Source organism: Misgurnus anguillicaudatus, unplaced genomic scaffold, assembly GCF_027580225.2.
Source record: "Misgurnus anguillicaudatus unplaced genomic scaffold, ASM2758022v2 HiC_scaffold_26, whole genome shotgun sequence".
Taxonomy (NCBI): domain Eukaryota; kingdom Metazoa; phylum Chordata; class Actinopteri; order Cypriniformes; family Cobitidae; genus Misgurnus; species Misgurnus anguillicaudatus.
In genome coordinates this window covers 1,285,001-1,307,442 of record NW_027395276.1, presented here as the reverse complement: position 1 = coordinate 1,307,442, position 22,442 = coordinate 1,285,001, and the positions used below count along the sequence as shown (strand labels likewise).

General features: G+C 36.3%; 1 protein-coding gene across 1 annotated transcript in view; it reads right to left on the bottom strand.

Moving 5' to 3' along the window:
* Nucleotides 1-5,684: 5,684 nt before the first annotated feature.
* Nucleotides 5,685-22,442, bottom strand: part of LOC129443145 (phospholipid phosphatase 2) — a 48,923-nt gene continuing 32,165 nt past the window's right edge. The window contains exons 3-6 of the mRNA XM_055203574.2: nucleotides 17,245-17,507; nucleotides 15,646-15,703; nucleotides 12,609-12,785; nucleotides 5,685-9,563 (exon numbers count right to left, since the gene is read on the bottom strand). Coding sequence (XP_055059549.1) covers nucleotides 9,414-9,563; nucleotides 12,609-12,785; nucleotides 15,646-15,703; nucleotides 17,245-17,507 — 648 coding nt within the window. The 3' untranslated portion in view covers nucleotides 5,685-9,413. The remainder of the gene's footprint in view (nucleotides 9,564-12,608; nucleotides 12,786-15,645; nucleotides 15,704-17,244; nucleotides 17,508-22,442) is intronic.

The window sequence follows — 22,442 nt, the reverse complement described above, 5'->3', positions numbered from 1 at the left end:
GAGAATTTCAGCAGAAAATTAGATAAAATTGACAAATTATAAATTCTTATGTTGAAATCACACATTGTGCAAGGCAGAACACAGTATTGTGTTAATTCTGATGCTTTTTAATATTACTATATTACACATTTTATAGCTAAAATCATTAGTGCCTTGGTGTTTCAATGGTTTCATGAGAATCACCCAGGTGCTCTTTAATCAAATGAAACTCTGGCTCTGGCTACAGCATGGCAATCATTTTTATTTTAATGATATTATGTAACACGTTTATAATGTACTGTTACCTACAACTTTTAATAATAAAGCGTAACTAAACCCCTGGTCAGAGCCTGACTCCACCCACTGTCAATATTTGAAAAATGCAAGAAAAGTGGGCAGATCCCAATGGAGATAAGAGGGGACGAACTAAGTGTGTTGTGAGCTTGTAACAAGGGCGTGGTGAGCTTGAACCTGCTAAGGTCACGAGGTATTTTTGGGACCCAACATCCAATAGGAAAATTCAACCGCAGTAGCCACCGTTCAACCTTAAGAGGGCAGCACTTAGACGTTTTTACACCATATATTGAAACACTTTATATCCAAATGTCAAAAAAATTACAAAATCAATGAACAGGCAGCACAAATGAAGCCCCATTCTTACAGATCATTAACTTAAAGTTGGTTTAGGGTTTAGTTACTCTTTAAGGTATAAGGCTAATCATTTTGACACGTGTAAAATTTTGTTCAATGTTTAGTATTTGGATGATTATATTCTTGCAGATAATTTAGGCCTACATTTTGTCATTATTATTTTCTGCTTTTCCATATGGTTATATTTTTAAACACTTTAAAAATGTTGTACTCATGGATCACAAGATGTTACAAGCCATAATATATTTTCTATAAGAGGTGTCTTATATAGCTGAAAAACATTATTGACTAAGTCTAGCCACTTTACACAGTAATTTCAGTAAATTAACATGAATTTAACTTACCAGTAAGTACAAAAATGTGTTGTTCACACGCAGTGACGTTCCGTCTTTTTACCAGTATATCATACACACATCAGTTACAAAATAATATCGGTAAACTCTGTGAGAAAGCAACGTTATATCTAAACTGCCGCGCGGTGAACTCCGTGTTGTGTTTGTAAAGAATGGCGGATTATGACTTCATAACCACGTTCCGTATTTTGTTGTTTTTACGTCCGTGGCAAACGCTGACAACCGCGCAGTTGCTCGTGACCAAACATTGCATTAGTTGACTTTAAACGGAACTGTAAACAGCAGTCATGTTTACAAACAGGCTTTACTGAAAGTGTGCTAAGGACGTAGCAGAGCGACGACGCGATCTCATTCATTTCAATGGAAACCTGACGACTTCCGGTGACACGAGCGAAAGTGACCGTTGGCGACCGTATGGGCGTGTCCAGCGACACGAGAAAGCAGAGGTTTAACTTTATGCAAATGTTGAGCGAATTTCGGGAGCGACTACCAATGAGAACGAAGCAGTGGTGGAGTCATCCTTCTCTCGTCAGTTACTGGAGTAGATGGTCCTCATTGTTTATGACATCCAGATTTATACACGCCTCATTGAAAGAGACGGGCGGCACACAGTGATAACTAGTGGTGGGCAGAGCGAGGCTTCGTGAAACACTGAAACAGTTGAATCAATTGTGCCGTATGTTTCGAGGCTTCGAAACATCAATCCGAAACCGCCTCCACAGTGACACCTAGCGGTCGTTTGCATGTCTTTACATGAAGCAGCCTTGACAAGATTTTAGACGAGCGCTGACAAATTGTATCCCACATGTTGTTTGATTGACACACAAGTGATAGGATGGGAGAGTGGATAGTGCTCTCGACTCTCATGCGTAGATCTTAGGATCGAACCCGGGAAATGCATGCGCTACATCATAATAAAATTCTTTTTGTTGTTTTAACATCTGTTTGACAACTACATGAGCTTTTAGGCTCACAATTGTCGATTACTATAGGTCTATCGGGTCTATTTAATAAAAAAAAAAATGGAATAGAGATATACCAAATAAATAATAAGAGATTCATAAAATATATCAAGCCATAATATGCCACATTGTTTGCATATAAAGATCTTTATTCAAATATATAAATTGTTCTGTGTTGATAAACTCAACCAGATTCTTTTTTACATATAATTTCTCCAGCCTTTGAAAACATTCTCACACAAGGGACACTTTTGCTGGCATGCATTTTTTTGTAAGTGTTACATACATATGATGAAAAATTACGTCTTTTCAGTAAATTATAGTATTTGATCTTGCCAAAAACGCATCTATGATGTATTGTCAGATTTGTTTCCTACCCTGTCAGTTTAAGATTCGACGCAGATTCGACAGGTACGCCACCTTTCGAAATACTTGTGAAATGCACCGCTTGGTGTTTCGAATCACTTCATCACGTGACATGGGTGTTTCGAATCACATTTCGGAGCAGTGTTTCGAAACATTTACGCTTCGGGATCTCGACACAGTGTCGAAACGTCAGTTTCGCGGGAGCCATCCCTAGTGATAACGTCGCTGGCTGTCTGAACGAGGGGTTAAGCTGTTTTAAACAACTTTGGTGAAGAAATGTGGAGTTTAACTTCAGGTGATGTGCTCGACTTTAAGGAGTACCCGTTTCTAAGAACCGGTCCCAAACATTAGATTAAGCAGCTTGACCTTATTTTCCTTTAATGATGTAAATCCCCGACCTTAATTTGTCCCCCACCTCGTTTTCCATCTTCACTTTTTCTCAGTTTGTTTTGTTGTTGTCGCTGACGACGGGAGCTGCCTGCTTGGCGCTTTTGTAACGTGAGGTCAAAGGTTTGGACATCACGCAAGTTACGTTGCTACGTAGGCCTACACGTGTTGTATCCAGCGGTTACCTTACAACTAGTAAGAGAAATCTCTTTTAAGCTAATTTATACATTTTACCCCAGTAAATATTTCCTTGTAAACAGATTTAAATGTGACATTGACATGTTTTGTCAACATACAGAAACATTTTTTCATTTGTTTTGGAGTTGTCCTTATTAAAAACAATTTTGTTTAGATTTGCGCTCTTTTGTTAGAGTTCATATTTTGCCCAGCTTTAAACTTTGTTTTGAAAATATTTTTTTATTTTTTTCTTATAATATGCCATTAAATAAGGAATATTATTTGATTTGTTATTTTACTTTTGTTGGCAAAGTTTAGTATACATAAATGTAAATATGCTGATTATAAACCATTATTCTGTATTTTCTATTACAAGTTAAGCAATACCTAAAATCTATTTATAATCTGATAAACTAGTGCTAAATGTATTAATGTATAGCCTCTTTCACACAGTAATTCTGGTAAATTACCATGAATTTACCAGAATGAATTTACCAGTAAATACAAAAATGTGCTGTTCACACACGCAGTGGCGTTCCGTTATTTTACCAGTAAGACATCATTCACACATCAGTATCAAAATACCGGTAAATTCGTTGAGAAAGCGGAAGTACCTGTAGCACGCGGCGAGCTCATTGTTGTATTTGTAAACAATCCACGTCGTTCATAACCACGGTCCGTATTTTGTTGTTTTCACGTCAGTGGTAAACAGTCGTGAAGTTGCTCATGACCAAACAACATTGAATGAGACGACGTCAAACCGAAAATGCGTTTTTAACAACAGTACTGTTTGCACTTTAGACTTCACAGAGGGCGTGCTAAGGACGTCGGCAATTCGGCGGTAAGCTGTTTTAAACAACTTTGGTGAAGAAATGTGGACGTAAACTTCAGGTGTGCTCAACTTTCAAGCAGCATGCGTGTGGAAACGTCAGTAAACACTGCGGGGGTAAACGCGTCATCTATATTAAAACGCTATGATTGGCCCGAAGCTGTCAGCACGGTCTGACGTCGTCCGTTCTAAATGCCGGTAATCCTATAATTTTCGTTCACACACAGCGCTTACCGGTAAATTACTGGTAATCTTACAACCTGTCTTACTGGTAAATTGGGAGCACTGATTTACCGGAAAGGTTCTGTTCACACATGACATGTTAACGGCAATTTACCAGTAAATTACCAGTAAAGACTGTATGTGTGAAAGGGACTTATGTCAGCATTTCCATGTTTTTATTTAATTCTTTTCTCTTTCATCCCCTGGCTAATGTAAAAAAGTGTTGAATATGTTTGATTAAAAAAACTTAAAACTCCATTACAAAGGTAAAGTTGTACGATTTGACCCAATAATGGGTTACTAGTAAGCTAAATTATAACTCAATGGGTTGGGTTCGTCCCTTTTTGACCCATTGCTGGGTTAAAAATAATAGGGATGCACCGATATGGAAATTTTGGCCGATACCGATAACCGATAACTCTTTATATTTGGGGGGCGATAACCTATATATATATATATATATATATATATATATATATATATATATATATATATATATATATATATATATATATATATATATATATGCCGATAAATATTCAAATTATTTTCACAATGAAAAACTCCCAGACCGCGGACATCTTGTCTAGTCTTGTGCTAGACTAGCATACTCTTCTTAAGCCCGCAACACGTGTCATCTTTGTGCTATTTCACAGAAAGCACCAATCAAAACTCCACATGGCCAGCAATTAGTGAAGTGAAGTGGTTCAACAAACCAAAATAATCCATCATTTATCGGCTTTCATTTATCTGCTTAATTTTGCTATCAGACCGATAACCGATATTATTAAAAATAAGCAGTTATCGGCCGATATATCGTGCATCCCTAAAAAATTAACCAGCATTTTTCACAGTATATATAACAGAACTGGCAGTCATACCTCAACACTATTACCATACCATGGTGAACGATTTAAAGTAACAGAATTGACATAGATTTTTAGCTTTATATGACTTTTTCTACAGAAAACATTGTTTTTAAACATACAACTACAAAGTTATAAAAAACATATACATATATATTCTGTTTATTTATAAAAAGCTTAACCAACAGAAGAAGAAAAAATACAAATGCAAACAGTGCCAGTCAGATCTATTCATAATTTGGAGGTCATTAAATGTGCATTTATTATTTCTCATCAGTTGTTTAGCCCTGCCTAGGAAAGAAAACAATCAGATACAATGAAGCTAAAGTTAACCATGGCATTTTCATCTTTGAACACAATGCTGCTCAGAATGGGTTGCTTTTATGAGTTTGTTTGTTAGAAATCCCACAATAACACTTTGATCCAGCGTATCTAAGATTTTTTCAAGCACTTAAAATAATTCAATTATTTTTTTAAATAAAGCCACTTTTGAAATACTCACTGTGAAATGAAACCTTTTCCATTAACCCAGGTAAAAATAAAGTATACTTGAATGTACTACTTAAATACCAGCAAGTACATTTGTAGTAAATGATTTTGTGCAAAATAAAAGTGTACAACTTACACACTAAAAATATACTAATTACAAGTATAGTTGTAATTCAGTATTACTTCAATGCATTTAAAAATGTATGCAAAATTTTCTTGATTTTTAGTGGATTGAAATAAATGGTCTCACAGTTATAGCACAGTAAGTGAGTACACTTAAGATAAACTTTTAAGAAGTAATAAAAACATTTTTTTGTATATTAAGCACAAAATTAGTGTGAGAAAATAGTACTTTTACTTAGCGTATTTTATTTTTTTTACCCGGGAAAGCAAAAACATGACACAAGATGCAGATTTTTTTATTTATTTATCTAAAGTTGTACATATAACCAACAAATACAAAATATAACCTAGAAATAAAAACTGTATGTGCAACGCAAGCTATACACTCACAATAAAACTGTCACTACAAAACAGTCATATGACAAAATAACATTTGGTTAATATACAATTTTGAGCTGGAAACTTCACAAGTGGCTCATACAATTTACCTTTAAACCAAAAGGAACAAGATTCAGTAGCTTTAAATTTTCACAATAAATATAAGGGAACAGAATTTTCTCCCAATGTTAATTCAGCCATAACAGACGACTCTGGGCCGGATCCGCGCCGAAGTCAGCTGCTCCGGTGCGGATCTGGCCCGGAGTTGTCTGGGATATAATGCTGATTTATGCCGATGTTGAGTAAACACTTTTTCTTAATTTTAGAAGTTCACAATTTTAAACATCTTTCATGTCATCTTTAACTCTTATTAGTGATGCACCGGTCAGGTTGGGGCGGATAAAGGAATTCTCAATTTATTTAGGGGCGGGTCATTAAAATGAAAATAAAATCCTTTTATGTTGCATGCAATACCTATAGCCTATGTTAAATATTTGAAAATATAAATTTTTATATTTGATTGTGATTCTTTGATAAAGTTATAATGCATGTTGCAAAAAGTGCTTTGTAAATGTTGAAAATGTTTATCATTATCCTACAGTATCCATGCTGGTTTCTATAGTTTACAGGGTGATGTAATCTAATGGATGTTTTTGGCTGAAATAAAGCCTCTTTTTATTTACATTACAATGCTTACACTCTTAGAATGGATGTGTTAAAAACAACACATTGTCCCAGAATCCACCCAGCTCTCTGTTATTATTGAAACACACATTTTGTGTTAAGCTTTTAACCCAACTTGTGTTTTAATTTAACACAAAATCAACAGATAAAATTTGTTAAAATTACATATAGGGCCCTATTTTAACGATCTAAGCGCATTGTCTAAAGCGCACAGCGCAACGTCTAAATGGGCGTGTCCGAATCCACTTTTGCTAATTTAACGACGGGAAAAATCGTTTTTGCGCCGAGCGCATGGTCGAAAAGGGTAGGTCCTATTGTAATGGGAGTATTTTGGGCGTAACGTGCAGTAAACCAATGAGAGTCTCAGCTCTCATCCCCTTTAAAAGCAAGTTGCGCTGGCGCTATGTCTAATCCCTATTTAGATGACGGACTTTGTATACTGAAAAACTAAGCGAAGGTAGAATATCCCCAGTTTAAGATTAATGTTGAATAATTGTGTTGTTTTTCCCTTATATTGAAATTGTTATTTTTTTATTAAAACCGTTAAAACCCGTTTTCTTTTAGTCATGGAAGTAAAAAGCAGGCTTGTAATTGCTTTAAATGTATGGCTATCCAATATCATCAAAAAATAATTTACAAGTATGTAAGAAAAGGTTCTAAAAATACTTTATTTGTAAAAAACAGGAGATAAAGAATTTACAAACGGCTCTCCTCACGTTTCAGCACTTTGGACAGCGTTTTTTTAGCAAAGAGATTTTTTAAGCATTACTTACAAATGTTTCTCATCTCGCCATATCCACAGGTACATCATATACAATAAATCCGTGAGGTAGCATTAAAAAAAAACATTTAAAAACAGACGCATTTGTTTAAAGCAAATCATTTATTTATTTATCAGGCTGCAGGTAAAGCAGCTCTTTGCGCCTTTTAACGTCTCATAATCAGTCCTCATTTATAAATATGTCCAAGAGACTCAATAATAATCTCTTAAATTCAATCCTTTAATCTTTCATATTTAAAAGCATTTTTGTGCTGCTGCGCATTTATGTACTTTGTGATAAGCAAACCCGCGTTGTCCTCCCGTTTATAGGCGCATATTACTAATGCGCTCTTTAAATAACATAAAACATATTGCGCCATTGACTTTAGACTTTAGACCAGCTTTTTGTTGGTCAATGGCGTAGTCTATTTTAGTTGCCTCAAAATAGCAACGCGCCAACAATGCGCCTGAACACACCTCGTTTTTCAGACCAGAACGCCCATGGGCGCAAAGGGGGCGCAAATGCATTTGCTATTTAAACAACGCGGCGCTAAACGTGAAAATTAGGGTGGAAACTAGCGAAAGACACTTGCGTCGCGCATTGCGCTGCATTGCGCCGGGTGTAAGATAGAGCCCATAATGTGTTAAAATCTTAACACAAGAAGATGTGTAAAAAATTAGCACATCCTTTCTAAGAGTGTACTATGTCTATTTAATAGTCGATGGTGCGGGTGGGTTGTAAAAATACATACGGGTCCGGGCAAAATAATTTAATAAAAGCGGGACCTGTGGATTGGAAAAAAACCTGACCCGCGCATCACTTACCCTCATATAGTATCAATTAATGCATGCAAAACAATTAAAAAAGAAATAAATGCGTTTAAAAAGTTTTAGATGGAGTAGACCTGTCACAGCACAGTCAACATCTACTCATATAACAGACATGTAAACGTCTAACTTAAGACTTGTAAAAATACTGAATAACAGTACTGTTCACAAAACTACTAACATTTTGAAAACATTGGCTGATTTTTGTCACACATTCAGTGTGTAAGTGCACTACACTACATGCGTGATTTATTATAAGACTGTCTGGTGTTATATAACTGCAGGAGTCACAGAGTCTCTGTTTCATATTAAAGAAACAAAATCAATCATTTATATTCAGGAAATATAGTGTCTATTAAAAACCTTGCAGCATTAACTCACAGTAAACGCAAACACCATCATGTTGCAAACAACTGTTTCTATTCAACCTTAGTTAACAACATGCTAGTTTAGGATTAGTATGTTTCAAATCACAGATAAAACCAATAAACCAGTGTTTCCTGGAGAATAAAGTGTATTTTTTAAGTGTCTGTTTCTGGGCCAATATTACCCACAATCCCACAGGACTTGACACCAAATGATGACAAATGTGAAAATAATAGTTGCAATGAAATGTTGCGTGTTTTCCATATAGGCAGATATTACATGATTCTTACACTTACATAACATTATAAAAAATAAAATGAGACAAGTACTAGTAGTATATAAAAAGAATTAGTTGAGTTATGTTGTCTATGATTGCTTGCAGATGTATGTGGATTTAACCGGTTAAAGCTACCAAAATGTTATAAAAAGCTACAGTCTCTAAAATCTACCGCCACAATAAATTTTATAAAAACACTTTTCAAATCATGATAATCCAGTACTGCATATATACACTGGATATATATTTCATTAATAATGATGAAACTTCCACCCAACCTTTGACTTCCGACTGTATCGAAATTTTTCAGAAATTCGTCTAGTCAACCGATGGTTTTGAGGTCGTCATGGAAACGATCAGTTCCCATTGGCGAGTTTTGTGCTATGATACAATAAAGTCCCTCATTGTTTGCTAGATTCGAGGCAATCTGTGCGCACGGCGTATACGTATATGCATAAAACTATACGGCATAGCGGTCAGCCATCTGTAGCAAAGTATAAAGTATAATATTCAGTGTTCGTTTATGCAATCGCTTGCTCTCTCCCACACAGAGAGCTATAAAATGGGAAGTATGATCCTGTGGATATGAGTATAGTCGGTGCCAGTGTATGTGTTTGAGCAGCGATGTGTGCGGTTATCTGAACAAGGCGTAGCGTAGAGGATGCAGCATCCAGTGGTTCTGTGTGAGCACATTCACGCTGGGTTAAAGGTCAGGCTCATACAGGCCTACTGTAAGTGTAATGATTGTTTCTTTCTGCGTCCGAGATCTGAAGGCTCGGCTTGCGCTCTATGTCATCGTTTTCACCAGGTTCTGCATTCTGGCAAAGAGGGGGGCGCTCTTTAAAGAAGTCAGAAATGTATCGCACCTGCGACGAGAGAAATAAAGTCTTAATGCAATTAAAATAATAATAATAATCATCATATGTTTATTTAGCATGAACATGCAATTAGACCATAAACAAAAAAATATGATATTTTTTGTACTTTACAAAACTCATGGTTGTACAAACATACATAAAAACTGGACAATGGAAAAGATGATTTTCATTATATTTTGCAAAACTTTTATATAATACATACGGGACCCTGGACCACAAAACCAGTCATATGGGTAAGGTTAGGACACTGTATGGTCGAAATACAACTATTTGAAAATCTGCAATATGAGGGTGCTAAAAAATCTAAATATAAAACAATCACCTTAAAAATTCTCTAAATGAAGTCATTAGAAGCGCATTTTGCTTATAAACAGCTCTGTTTTGGCTCTCTACTGGTTTAACGCTGTATGACATTGCTTGGAGAATATGACACTTTAAAGGGGACATATCATGAAACTTTGACTTTTTCCATGTTTAAGTGTCAATGCTTTTATCAACCTAGAAAACGTGAAAAAAGAAGTTTTGGTAAACCATTCACTGCAAGCATGTGGAAAAATAGGTCATTCAAATTTTGCTCCCCTTGTGATGTCAGAAGGGATCTTATTATAATAATTCCGCCCCTTAATTTGCACTACTCAACCACAGCACTGCCATTTAGTCCAGAGAAAGAGAGACAGAAAAAAGATCATTAACAGCACAATTGAGTTTCAATTTCAACAAACCACCATTATGGTGATCAGTGCTTGCATCAGCTCATTCACATTTTAAAGGAAACATCCAAAACGGCACTTTTTTGCTCACACCTACAAAGTGGCTATTTTAACATGCTACATGTTAGTTTTTAAGTTTTTGCTGCATCCACTCACAGTAATAAAGTTTTTATATATTTACAAAAATGAACAAAATATCTTCTTGGAATTTAAATTTTTCATAATATCCTAATTATTTTTGGCATAAAAGAAAAAAATCGATAATTTTGATGCATAATGTTTTGTTGGTTATTGCTACAAATATACCTGTGCGACTTACAACTGGTTTTGTGGTCCGGGGTCACAAATAGTAAGTAGTAATAAGTAATAATTCAAAAAGTGTGGGTAACAACATTGTGAGCATACAAAATAGGTTGTGAGTTGGATTGTAACGCAAGTTATTTGGCATTAAAGCATCGGCATAAACTGTTAAAAATAAACTTTTTTATTCTTTATAATTTAACGCAACTCTCGCCATTATGACTCATAGTCATAAAAGCTGGCATGACATAAAAAAAATAAAGATGCTACATGATGGTATACGAAAACCATTTTTAGGGGTCATATGATGCAATGTCGTGTTTTCCTTTGTCTTTGGAGTGTGGCTGTTCGTGCATATAGAAAATATACATAAAGTCACAATGATTAAAGTCTCATTCAGACAAACCACCACATATCTATATCACTGTGTCTGAAGATTTGCACAAATGTATATGCAAAGAAAGACGACATAACTTTTATTTTTGCTGTAGTATTGTTGCCTCCACCATGTTGTGGAGACACTTTGTTTTGAGTAGTGATGAGAGAAACGAAGCTTTTCGAAGCTTCGAATCAATTGAACCAATTGCTTCGAAAATTGATTCAGTGTTTCGAAGCAGTTCGAAACACCACACACGCTGGCGACCCCTGCTGGTCAAAATAGTGTAAAGCAGATATGGCCAAACATTTTACACTTTTTTTACAAAATAATAGCAAGATTTTTATTAAAATATGTTAAAAAAATTATTTAACTTAATTAAGACATATGTGTTTTATGTGTTTTTTGTTTTTTTTAGGGCAAACAAATCATTAAAACTAACTACCCTTTTAATTATGCAGATTTTTGTCAATCTGTCTATAAACAATAAATAGACAAAATGGCAGTGTTAATAGTCAGAAGGATAAATGTTTTATAAACTTTTATAATAAAACTGACCCGAGTTCACCGAAACATATTAGACACTGGTCATGTGACCAACTCCCCCTAGTGGTGAACCATCGGATTTTCGAAACGTTTCGAAACGTTATGACGTAATGAAGCCCCGTTTGCTAAAATCACGTGACTTGGGCCAGTTTGAAACACGCTCCGAACCAATGATTCGAAACAAAAGATTCGTAAATGTTTCGAAGCCTCATGAAGCAGTGCTTCGAAAACGACCATCACTAGTTTTGAGAGCTGATATTCCAAATATGGTAAGGGGCGTATCATTTCAGTCACATGCTTGAGGTATTCGGCCAATCACAAAACACTGGATAGCTGACCAATCACAGCACACCGCGCTTTTCAGAACAATCAGCTTTGTAAAAATCGATGCGTTACAGAAAGGCGTAGCTACAATGATGTACGGTATCTGGAAAATAATGTGTTTTTAAAGTGCATTACACTAAATACCCAAAATAATGTTCTTTTTAGCAATGTCATATGACCCATTTAACATACGAAAAATCGTGCTGTTTCACATAAGCTTCTTTTTTAGTGAGAAAAGGTTCTTTGGACTATAAAAATGTATGAAAGAAATGGTCCTTTTAAGAACCTTTGACTGAAAGGTTTTTTAGGGAAACAAAAATGTATGTGTTGTATTGAAATAAGTTTTAGTATTATAGTGTAGTATGTTGAAATAAGTACCCATAAAGTTCCCAAATGGTCTACTGTTTTACGTGAAAATTCGAAGTGTAGATCCGTGTAACTCAAACTGTTTCATTGCGCTACACAGAATTAACAAATTAAATAAATTATGCGGCACTAAATCAACTTAAACTATACTGTTAACATGACATGACAAATAATGAATAAAGATATGCTTAAATGCAAAGAATAATTGTATTCTGATGTTTGTGTATCTTTAAAAAAAAAATCATAGCATCATCCATGCAACAGTCATCACTGTTTTGCATTAGTATGTCCGTGTGTGTGCATACTCTTATGCTTTGCACTCAAAAGTAGCTTCTTTCCGAACATAAAAACAGTACATAGTATGCATTGCATAGTATAAGTAGGTAAATTGGGACGGCGCTTTACACTCACCGTGAGAACAGCCACCAGCGCCCCCTGCAGAAGACCCACGACCACGTCACTCCAGTGGTGTTTGTAGTCAGACACACGCGTGTAGCCGACATAAATAGCGAAGGCCACCAGGAAGAACTGAATTGTGGGTCGCACCAGGCGAGCCCATTTGGATGCCATACGTGCATGGACGTAAAGCTGCACAAGGAAAAACAAACAACTAATTACAAACAACATTATCGAAGTCTGAACAAACAGGAAAATGTTAAGTGGTAAATCCACCCTGTGTATACAGAAAAACATAAGCTATGGGAAACAACCTCACTAGAGTCCTGGCTCGTGTGAATATGACACCACGACAAAATCACTGACTTGTCTGAACATGACAGCACATTATTTAGAAGTGACTTAAACACAAGAAAGACATGTAAAGATTAAAACAATATCCTGACAATAAAAGCATATGTTTGTATACTGTAGCTCCAAAAACGTCAAAAATATTACTCTTATTTATTAAGCGTTATTCTCGTATGGCACCAGAAGATCTGGAAAGCAAACAAGTCATAAAAACGACTTTAACTGAGCATTTATGTCCTTTTTGAGATCTGACAGCCAGCAATCACACATGGAAAGTCATGTGGGTTTGAAACAACATGATAGATGTTTCTTTATTGGGTGAAATGTTTCTGCTTCAACTGAAAGCTTATTGATAGGGATGTTCATATTGACCGGTTAACCGAAGCTAAGAATTTATTAATATTATAAGTTAAAGGGGACATATCATAAACATTTTTCCGTGGTTAAAGGGACACTCCACTTTTTTTGAAAATATGCTCATTTTTTAGCTCCCCTATGTTTTACAGATTTTTAAAGTTTTGGAATCCATTCAGCTGATCTCCGGGTCTGGCGCTAGCACTTTTAGCATAGCTTAGCACAATCCATTGAATCTGATTAGACGATTAGTATGCCCTAAAAATTAACCAAAGACTTTCGATATTTTTCCTATTTAAAACTTGACTCTTCTGTAGTTACATCATGTACTAAGACCGACAGAAAATTTAAAGTTGTGATTGTCTAGGCCAGTGTTGTTTTGACTATATAGTACGCGAAAAGCAGTAGGCGAGGCGAGTAGTATGTCCGAATACATAGTATTCGAAAAACAGTATGCGAAAAGTACCAGGATGACCTACTACTTCCGGTTAGATTTTGCAGTGTGAATACGATGGACACTTCACTATCCCATGATGCCCCGGAAGAGGAGTTATCCAACGAAGAAGAAGAGGCATGCGGCTGTTTTCGCACTGGAATGACATGACGTGATGCCGACTTTGGTCACGTGATGTAGCAACATGGCAGATGTAGTACGTCCGAATCCCATTAATACTACCAGGATTCATACTATACAGTACCTACTGTTTTAATGGCAAGTAAGTAGGTACTTCATCTTATTCCGTACCTACTGTACAGTGTGCGGTTTCTGACGCAGCCTGAGTCTTTTGGACGAAAATGCTTTTTAGTTTTAGTCACATTTTAGTCACTTATAAACGTGATAGTTTTAGTCAAGTTTTAGTCGACTAAAACACAAAAAGGTTCTAGTCAAGTTGTAGTCGATGAAAGCGCAAAAAGGTTTTAGTCAAGTTTAAGTCAATTTAAGTAAAAAAGTAGTCTTTAACAAATTAATTTAGGTTAAAAAGTGTGGTGTATTTAATACTATTAAAATGTGTATTAAGGCTGTCCCTGAGGGCTTGCCGTTGTTTTAGTCGTTGTGCCTTCTGCGCATATCATAACAAAAAAGTTTGTGTGTTACGCTGAGACCTCGCTTATAAAGTTGAGAAACGCGTGCCTTGCCTTGTTATATACACCACAAAAAGTATTGGAAATGGGCTTAGGTTTGACAAGTAGATACATGTAAAACCTTAAGCTTACCATGAAATGTGTCACAGGCGATTGTCGAGTAAAATTGAATGTATATATGATATGTTAAAAAAATATTAGCGTGATGAGCCTACAGGTGCCGTTTGAGGTTGATGTTATTCTTTCCACCTAGTTTGTGGCCACATTTACCGTCGTCTCCCAATATGCATTCCATTTTTCTTTCTGATGGATTATACTGAAAGTTTGTCCATAAATCATCTCATCGTTTCCGTTTATTGGCGTCACCGCTACGGTCCTTCGAACTCGCCACAGCCCGCAGGTGTGTTGTTGTTGTGTGAAATCTGGTGCGTGTGTGCAGCATGGCGGCAGCCGGGTGGTGGGCGTACCCAAAAGAAGGATAGGAAGGGGCAGCATTGCTGATACTTTTTAGCTAAAAACAGACAGATTTCACACAAAATAGGCAGAAATGACATGCAATGTGAACGTCAGACTTATAGTGATTTTCGTTCCGTCTCGTCTCGTCAACGAAAACTCGATAGCGTCTCGTCATGTTTTCGTCACCTTAGAGCCATTTTTAGCTAGTCATCGACGCGTTAGCATCCTTAAAAAGAGGTGCGTCAACGAAATCATTTCCTTATCGTCATTGTTGACGAAAACAACACTGATCTAGGCAGACAATTTCCGTCAGTCTTAGTACACGATGTAACTACAGAAGAGTCAAGTTTTAAATAGGAAAAATATCGAAAGCCTTTGGTTATTTTTTAATGCAATGCTAATGGTCTAATCAGATTCAATTGATTGTGCTAAGCTATGCTAAAAGTGCTAGCGCCAGACCAGCTAAATGGATTCCAAAACAGTAAAAATCAAATGTTTAACTCTAGGGGAGCTGAAAATTTGCATATTTCAAAAACGTGGAGTGCCCCTTTAAATGTTTGTATTGTTTTTACCGGGTCACAGACAACCATCAACTGTATTTTTACTCAATGACAATTAAATATTAAAATCTCATCAGTCAACAGTTAATGTTTGGTTAACAAGCTGCAGTTGTCGGTGGGGAAAATGAACTGAAATGAACATGGGATTTGATGTTGGATTGTCTCAGTCGTGTTTCCTGCTGCTCTGCATCGCTTCTTCCTTTTCTACAATCACACAGACGCAGAACAAAGATAAAGTGAATACTCACCGCCAGAAACAACATGCAGTACATCCCGAAAGAGGAGTGACCCGAGTAGAACGACAGCCTGGTGCAGAAGAGCCGTGGGAGGGATGGAGATACGAACAGACAACAAAAAAATAGGACGAGAGGAAACAGTAAATCACTTTCACAGCATCATCTAGAAAGACACATTTATGTTCAATTGACTTGAAAGAAAAGTGACAGTACTGTCATTATTTAAACTCTTTTAAATTAAGGTTCCTAAAAGGTTACCCTTCCAAACTGAAAGGTTCTTTAAGGAATCAAAAATGGTTCTTCTATGCAAAAAAAACCTTTAAATCATTTATTTTTAGGAGTGTACTCACACTTGAGTTAGTTTCCATGTAAAACACAAAAGGAGAATATATCTTTCTTAAAAAAAAATAGAAACAATGCAACAACTTATGAATAATCTGTTCAATGTTGTAAAGCCATTAAAGGTGCAGTGTGTAAATTTTAGCGCCATCTAGTGGTGAGGTTGCGAATTGCCACCAACGGCTCAGTCCGGGACTCACCACTCGCTTTTGAAACGAATAGAGACGCAACTGTAGCCGCCATCGGACAAACATGTCATCATCGTAGACACATGGTTAACAAAGTTTGTCTGTTAAGGGCTTCTGTACAAACATGGTGGCACAAAATGGCGACTTGCATGTGAGGGGACCCTCTGTGTATATAGATAAAACGTCTCATTGTAAGGTAATAAAAACAATTCAGTACATTATGTAAGGTCTTTATACACCACAGATAATATATTTATGTATATTATATTGCATTTCTGTCAAGAGATCCTTTTAAAAGTTACACAATGCACCTTTAAAAGTTGTAAAGCCATTAAAAACAACATGGATGTACTAATTTCAATGTGCAAAATAGAAGTCTATTACAGATATCTTGGAATATAGTGAGCAAGTCATATGTTCTGCTTTTATGTTGTACTCTTGACTTTTTTGGACATGCTTAAAATAAACCACAATTGTGTCTACATGCATATGCGCCAATCCCGATGCCAGCTATGCTAAATTAATTTAATCAGAAACACTTTTGATGCTTTTATGATGATGAATAAGCTGACCACAAACACCACAATCCTCCTTTCTAAAGCGCATGGGCGCTCCAGTAGCGTCTGCCGTTGCTAAGCAACCTAAAAGTTGCGGAAAAAGAAATCGGCATTTATGGCTGTATGTTTCTGTAGGGCATTAATGATAGCGTGAAGTATTTAAAAGCCACGGGTTTGATCGCTAGGGAGCACACAAACTGCTAAAATGTATAGCTTGAATGCACAGCAAGTCGCTTTCGATAGAAGAATCTGCGAAATCCATGTAAATGAAAAAGCTGCGTTCAATTTCTCCTTTTGTGTCCCACAAAATGAGGGCAAGAAAATAATGAAAACATTTTTAACTATTTCCTGCAGATGCATGGTCTTTGAGTTCATATAGACTTTAAAGACATTTAGAATAAAAGGTCAAACCCAAATGCAGCACATGAAACAAGAAGTGAAAACAACAGGTTACCAACATCAACAAATACAGGATGGGAGGTTAGCGGTTTATGACCTTTAACTTTTCCTGTACCCTGCTTTCGTACCTGGATTCTGTCACGTTCCTCGGGTTTCCCGTGCAGTTTAACTCCAACATGTAGCCATTGCAGACCTCTGGAGCGCACACGGCTATAAAGTTGGGCCGCAGGCGACCGATGGTATACTTGGCCATGTCGGTCAGAGACTGGCTTACACAGGCGCCGAACAGAAATGTCCCCACGACTTTGTAGAGGGCTGCAGCGTACTGGTTAAAGCCTGAATTGGAGTATAGACGTTTGGTGTACACCAGGTATGCCTCTCCTGAAGCGATCTACAAACAGCAATAACAGACAAAAAAAAAAGATGTTACTAAACAGTTCTTTATTAGTTTTTACAGTATTGGTATTATGTTGTCGTTGGGGTGTCCTAGATGTCCGCTATTCGTTCAATGTCCCAGTAAGTCCGTCCCAAAGCTCTATTATATTCTGGTCTCTAGACATGGTTTAGATTAAACTTTCATTGGCCTATTTCTTCATCTATAAAGACGAAAGTAGCCAAACACCAGCCCGTCAAACAACTTTAAAATGAGTTCTAAAAACATGACTGTCGCCAGGGTTTGAAAATTAGTGAGGTCCAGGGTGGCGTTTTAAGAGTTATCAAATGCTATACTACACTGTAAAAAAAATCCGTAGAAATTGCAGCTGGGTTGTCGGTAACTTACCGTAGATTTAAATTTAAGTTATTTACTGGCAACATTTTGTTCAAAGTTAAATAAACATTTTACATTTACAAGTCTTTGTCTTTACAGAGTAAAACTAAAAAAACAGCATCAAGCAAAACATTCTGGGAAACAAAATCTGAAGCAAAAAACAGAAAAAGGTTGATGATGATTTTTGGTTCCCAGAATGCTTTGCATGAAGCTGTTATTGTATAGTTTTATTCTGTAAAGATAAAGACTTGTTAATATTTAAAATTTATTTAACTTTGAACAAACTCTTGCTAGTAAATAACATAAATTTAAATCTACGGTAAATTACCGGCAACCCAGCTGCAATAACATTGTAATTTCTACGGAATTTTTTACAGTGTAGGTAAAAAGTTTTATTTATTTAAGTAAATGTACTATTTTTGCAGACAAATTTTCTGAACTCTTTCCCCGCCAGTGTTTTTTTTTTAAGTTGCCAGCAAGCACCAGCATTTTTTATGATTTTCAGAAATATTTTAAGCCTTCAAGAAAGTTTTCTTCTTTAAATATATAAACATACAATATATCAAATGAAAAAACAAACCCTCCGCTTTTATACAAAAAGTATTGTGAAATAGGAGTAGTTTTTTTCAGAAATACCAACTTTTAAGCAAAAAGCTGAGTTAATTGCATTTTTGTAAAGGACTTTTGTTAGAGATCAGATTCAGAACAAAGATCAAAGCATATACAGAATTTTTACTGTATTTGGATCAGTGGATGCTTCAGTGTTTTATAAGTTGGGTAAGAGCACCATCTAGTGGATAATAGAAGAAATATGAATTGCTGTAAAAACTCGTTATTGGCAGGGAAGCGTTTACTCTTAATTGAAAAAATAACTTGTCAATGGCGGGGAAAGAGTTAATATACAAAAATAAACTATTTAGTACTTCTTAAGACCAATTCAAGAACATCTAAGTATACTCAACGGTGCTATTTTGAGTTAACGCTTGACTCTGGGCGTGTCTGAAGCGTGGCCCTGACACTATCGTCATAGTGACAACAGCCAATCACAGTGCCTGCAACACATGCTGCTCTGTTCTCCGGTCTTGCATAAACGTAAATGGCTGGCTTTGCACTGGGTTATTTGCATAAGGCGATCTGATTGGCTTACGCCAGCATTAGCACTTGAAAAGTTGAGAAATGTTCAACTTCTGCCGCGAACAACACCAATGACGTGACACCGACGGATCCACAATCCAGTTCGGTTAAACTGTCTAAACTTATCTAAAAACCAATATGAGTCGTTTTAAATGACAAATTAATCATTTAGAGAACCAGACCTCAGTGACCTTATAGTCCTTATAGTCTTTGCAGTTCGGGCGGCCCGCCTAAGCTGGGAAACCCTACCGCCTTAACTAAAAATTGCTGCACAAAAGGCCGTCAAGTGCCTTTACTTCACACCACGAGCGGGTACACGCGCCACATGAGAGAGAGCCCGAAATGAGAGAAAGACTTGGTCCGTCATGTCTGGAGGATAGCCAGTTGATAAAACGCGTGTCCGTGAGAACTGTAAGGGGACTTATGTTTTGGGTTTATTTAAGCCTGTTATTGTATTAGTCTATAGTTCTTGCAAATTAAAGTAAGTTATCTGGTGATTTTGTTGTTTGAGCAACCTGCTAGCTAGGTTTCACGTGCCTGTTGAGCGCTCTTGCTCATGTTATTTCTGTGCATTATTTAAATGCTACAGTAGTAGTCACACTCCTTTAAGATAATGTAATTAATAGTGGGAAATAATCAGTTTATACCATTTCTGCGCTATCTATCATCGTTCGCCAGACGTTCTACAACATCTGCTTTAGTTTGTGTTTATTAACCCTTTAGTTTCACTTCATCACGCAGCAATTCCCGTTAGAGGTAAAAACATTTAATTCATTAATAATCTAGTATGTGTTCATTTTCTGTCATAGTTTCTTCAAAATTAAGTTTTATTTGAGTGTTTTTAATAAAAATATTTTAATTTTCATCATGACGCGTACACCCTGGCCCCGCCCACCACCTTAACTAACAAATTTTCTGCGGTAAACCCTGTAGTCACAAAAATTCAAAAGGAAGACACTCTCTTATGTAAATGAATGTAATTTATATGTAAAATGAAATGCAAATGTAATATATAATCCAGTGCTTTACTGGAAAAAGACGAAAGTTTTGTTCATTGGTCTTAGGAAAGGTCACCAAAATTCCATTTCAGATTAGCTGATATTTAACTTTATTGTCGAATATTGGGAAAGGTCACAGGTACACAGCTGCATGGGAAAGGTTTTGCATTTTTGTTTACCAGATGTAAATCATTAATCATATTGTTTATAATAGTGTTTAAACAACTATCTTTAACAAATTGCAACCCACTAACCCTAACAATGAGCAATAGCATTAGTAATGCTCGTCTTAACAAACACCACTGTAAGATCTCTGTTTAGGATATGTTAAAATATTTCACCATGTTGCTTTGCTTAAGAAGTGTTCCTGGAAACCCGAGTAATTAAAAAGTCAGTGGATGTACGAGTGAGTCTATCGTAAATGACTCATGCTGAGAGAATTGAACTCTCACTCATGACGAATCACAATCTTCTCTCAGAACATCAGACCTCAGGGCAAAAGCCAAGCTACATACTTCCTCTGTCTAGGTAAAATCCCTCACAAAGTGTTACATATTTTGTTCAACTTTTATTATCTTCATTGTTTTCAACAATGTTTAAATTGAGAGAATTCACTGTTTTAACCAGCGCCCTGCCATGTTCATAGGGTTGCTTGTCAATGGCGTTATGTCCGACTTATGCTCGGTTTCCATTTTTGCTGCCACAGAAACCAAAGGTGTGTTTGACTTCATGTGCCATTGCAAGTCCGATCAGAATGTGACCTCGAAATATAGCAAGAGTGATTCAAAAGCAGTGCTTTTGCGTTGCTTTCGTGATATTATGATGTCACACGAGTCAATAACATTATATGCATTATGTTGTGTTAGGGGGCATTATGTAATATAAAACTTGATACTTTATGACATGTCACTTTATTCTATAAAAACCTATTTAGTTTAATACATTAAAGGAATAGTCCATTTTCTTAATTGAAAAATCCAGATAATTTACTCACCACCATGTCATCCAAAATGTTGATGTCTTTATTTGTTCAGTCGAGAAGAAATTATGTTTTTTTTTTTGAGGAAAACATTGCAGGTTTATTCTCATTTGAATGGACTTTAATGGACACCAACACTTAACACTTAACTCAACACTTAACAGTTTTTTCAACGGAGTTTTAAAGGACTATAAACGATCCCAAACGAGGCATAAGGGTCTTATCTAGCGAAACGATTGTCATTTTTGCGTAGTGACGTAGGGAGGTCACGTGTTACATATATAAAACGCACATTTGCGGACCATTTTAAACAATAAACTGACACAAAAACATTAATTAGTATCAGTTGACATACAACAACGTCGGAATGGTCCTCTTTCAACACACTTGTAAACACGGGGGCGGAGTTTCACGTTCGTCCTCTATGACGTCATGATGTATTGCGTGAGGTCACTCTGACGCTTTCAGGACCGGAGGAAGACGAGAAATTGTGGTTTAAAAGTGTATATTTGTTATTTTTATTGTCAAAAATGACAATAGTTTCGCTAGATAAGACCCTTATGCCTCGTTTGGGATCGTTTATAGTCATTTGAAACTCTACGTGTTGAGTTAAGTGTTAAGTGTTTGTGTCCATTAAAGTCCATTAAAATGAGAAAAATCCTGCAATGTTAAAAAACATAATTTCTTCTTGACTGAACAAAGAAAGACATCAACATTTTGGATGACATGGTGGTGAGTAAATTATCTGGATTTTTCTTTTAAGAAAATGGACTAATCCTTTAAGTATTTTTTTTATAATAAACATACATTTTTGTTTTGGTATCTTAAAATGGCAGGCAGGGGAACTGTCCAAAATTAGCAGTTTAAGACACCTGTTTAAATTATTAAAAAGTAAAAGTGACATTCTTGGCAAGTAAGCAAAGCATACTTGAAATGTGACTTCTGCATTTAACCCATCCCAGTGAGTAGTAAACACACGCCCTGCAAGTCATGAACACACGCACACACGGAGCAGTGGGCCAATATCCCAGCGCCTGAGGAGCAATTACCGTAAAGTGTCTTGCTCCAGTGCAACACATCTGCAACCCGCCGGCCGTGAGACTCAAACTCTCGACTTACAAGCCTGACTCTCTAACCACTAGGCTACAACTGCCCCTCATATACAATCAAAACCTTTCCTATAAACAAATTTCCCAAATATCATTAGTTGGGATGTTAGGATAATTGAAAAACCTATGTCTTACAATTTGGATGTTTTTAAATAACAGGGTGGTACAATTCCAATTCGTCATTATGGCTGAATAAAAAGCTTATAGATTGCTCTCAAATACTGATAGCTATGTTGTCAGGTGGTACAATCAATGTAAAACTAGAAAAAAATGCACATTTTAATTGTATATTTATGAATTTGATATCACATGCAAAAACTAATACCAGCATCCAAGT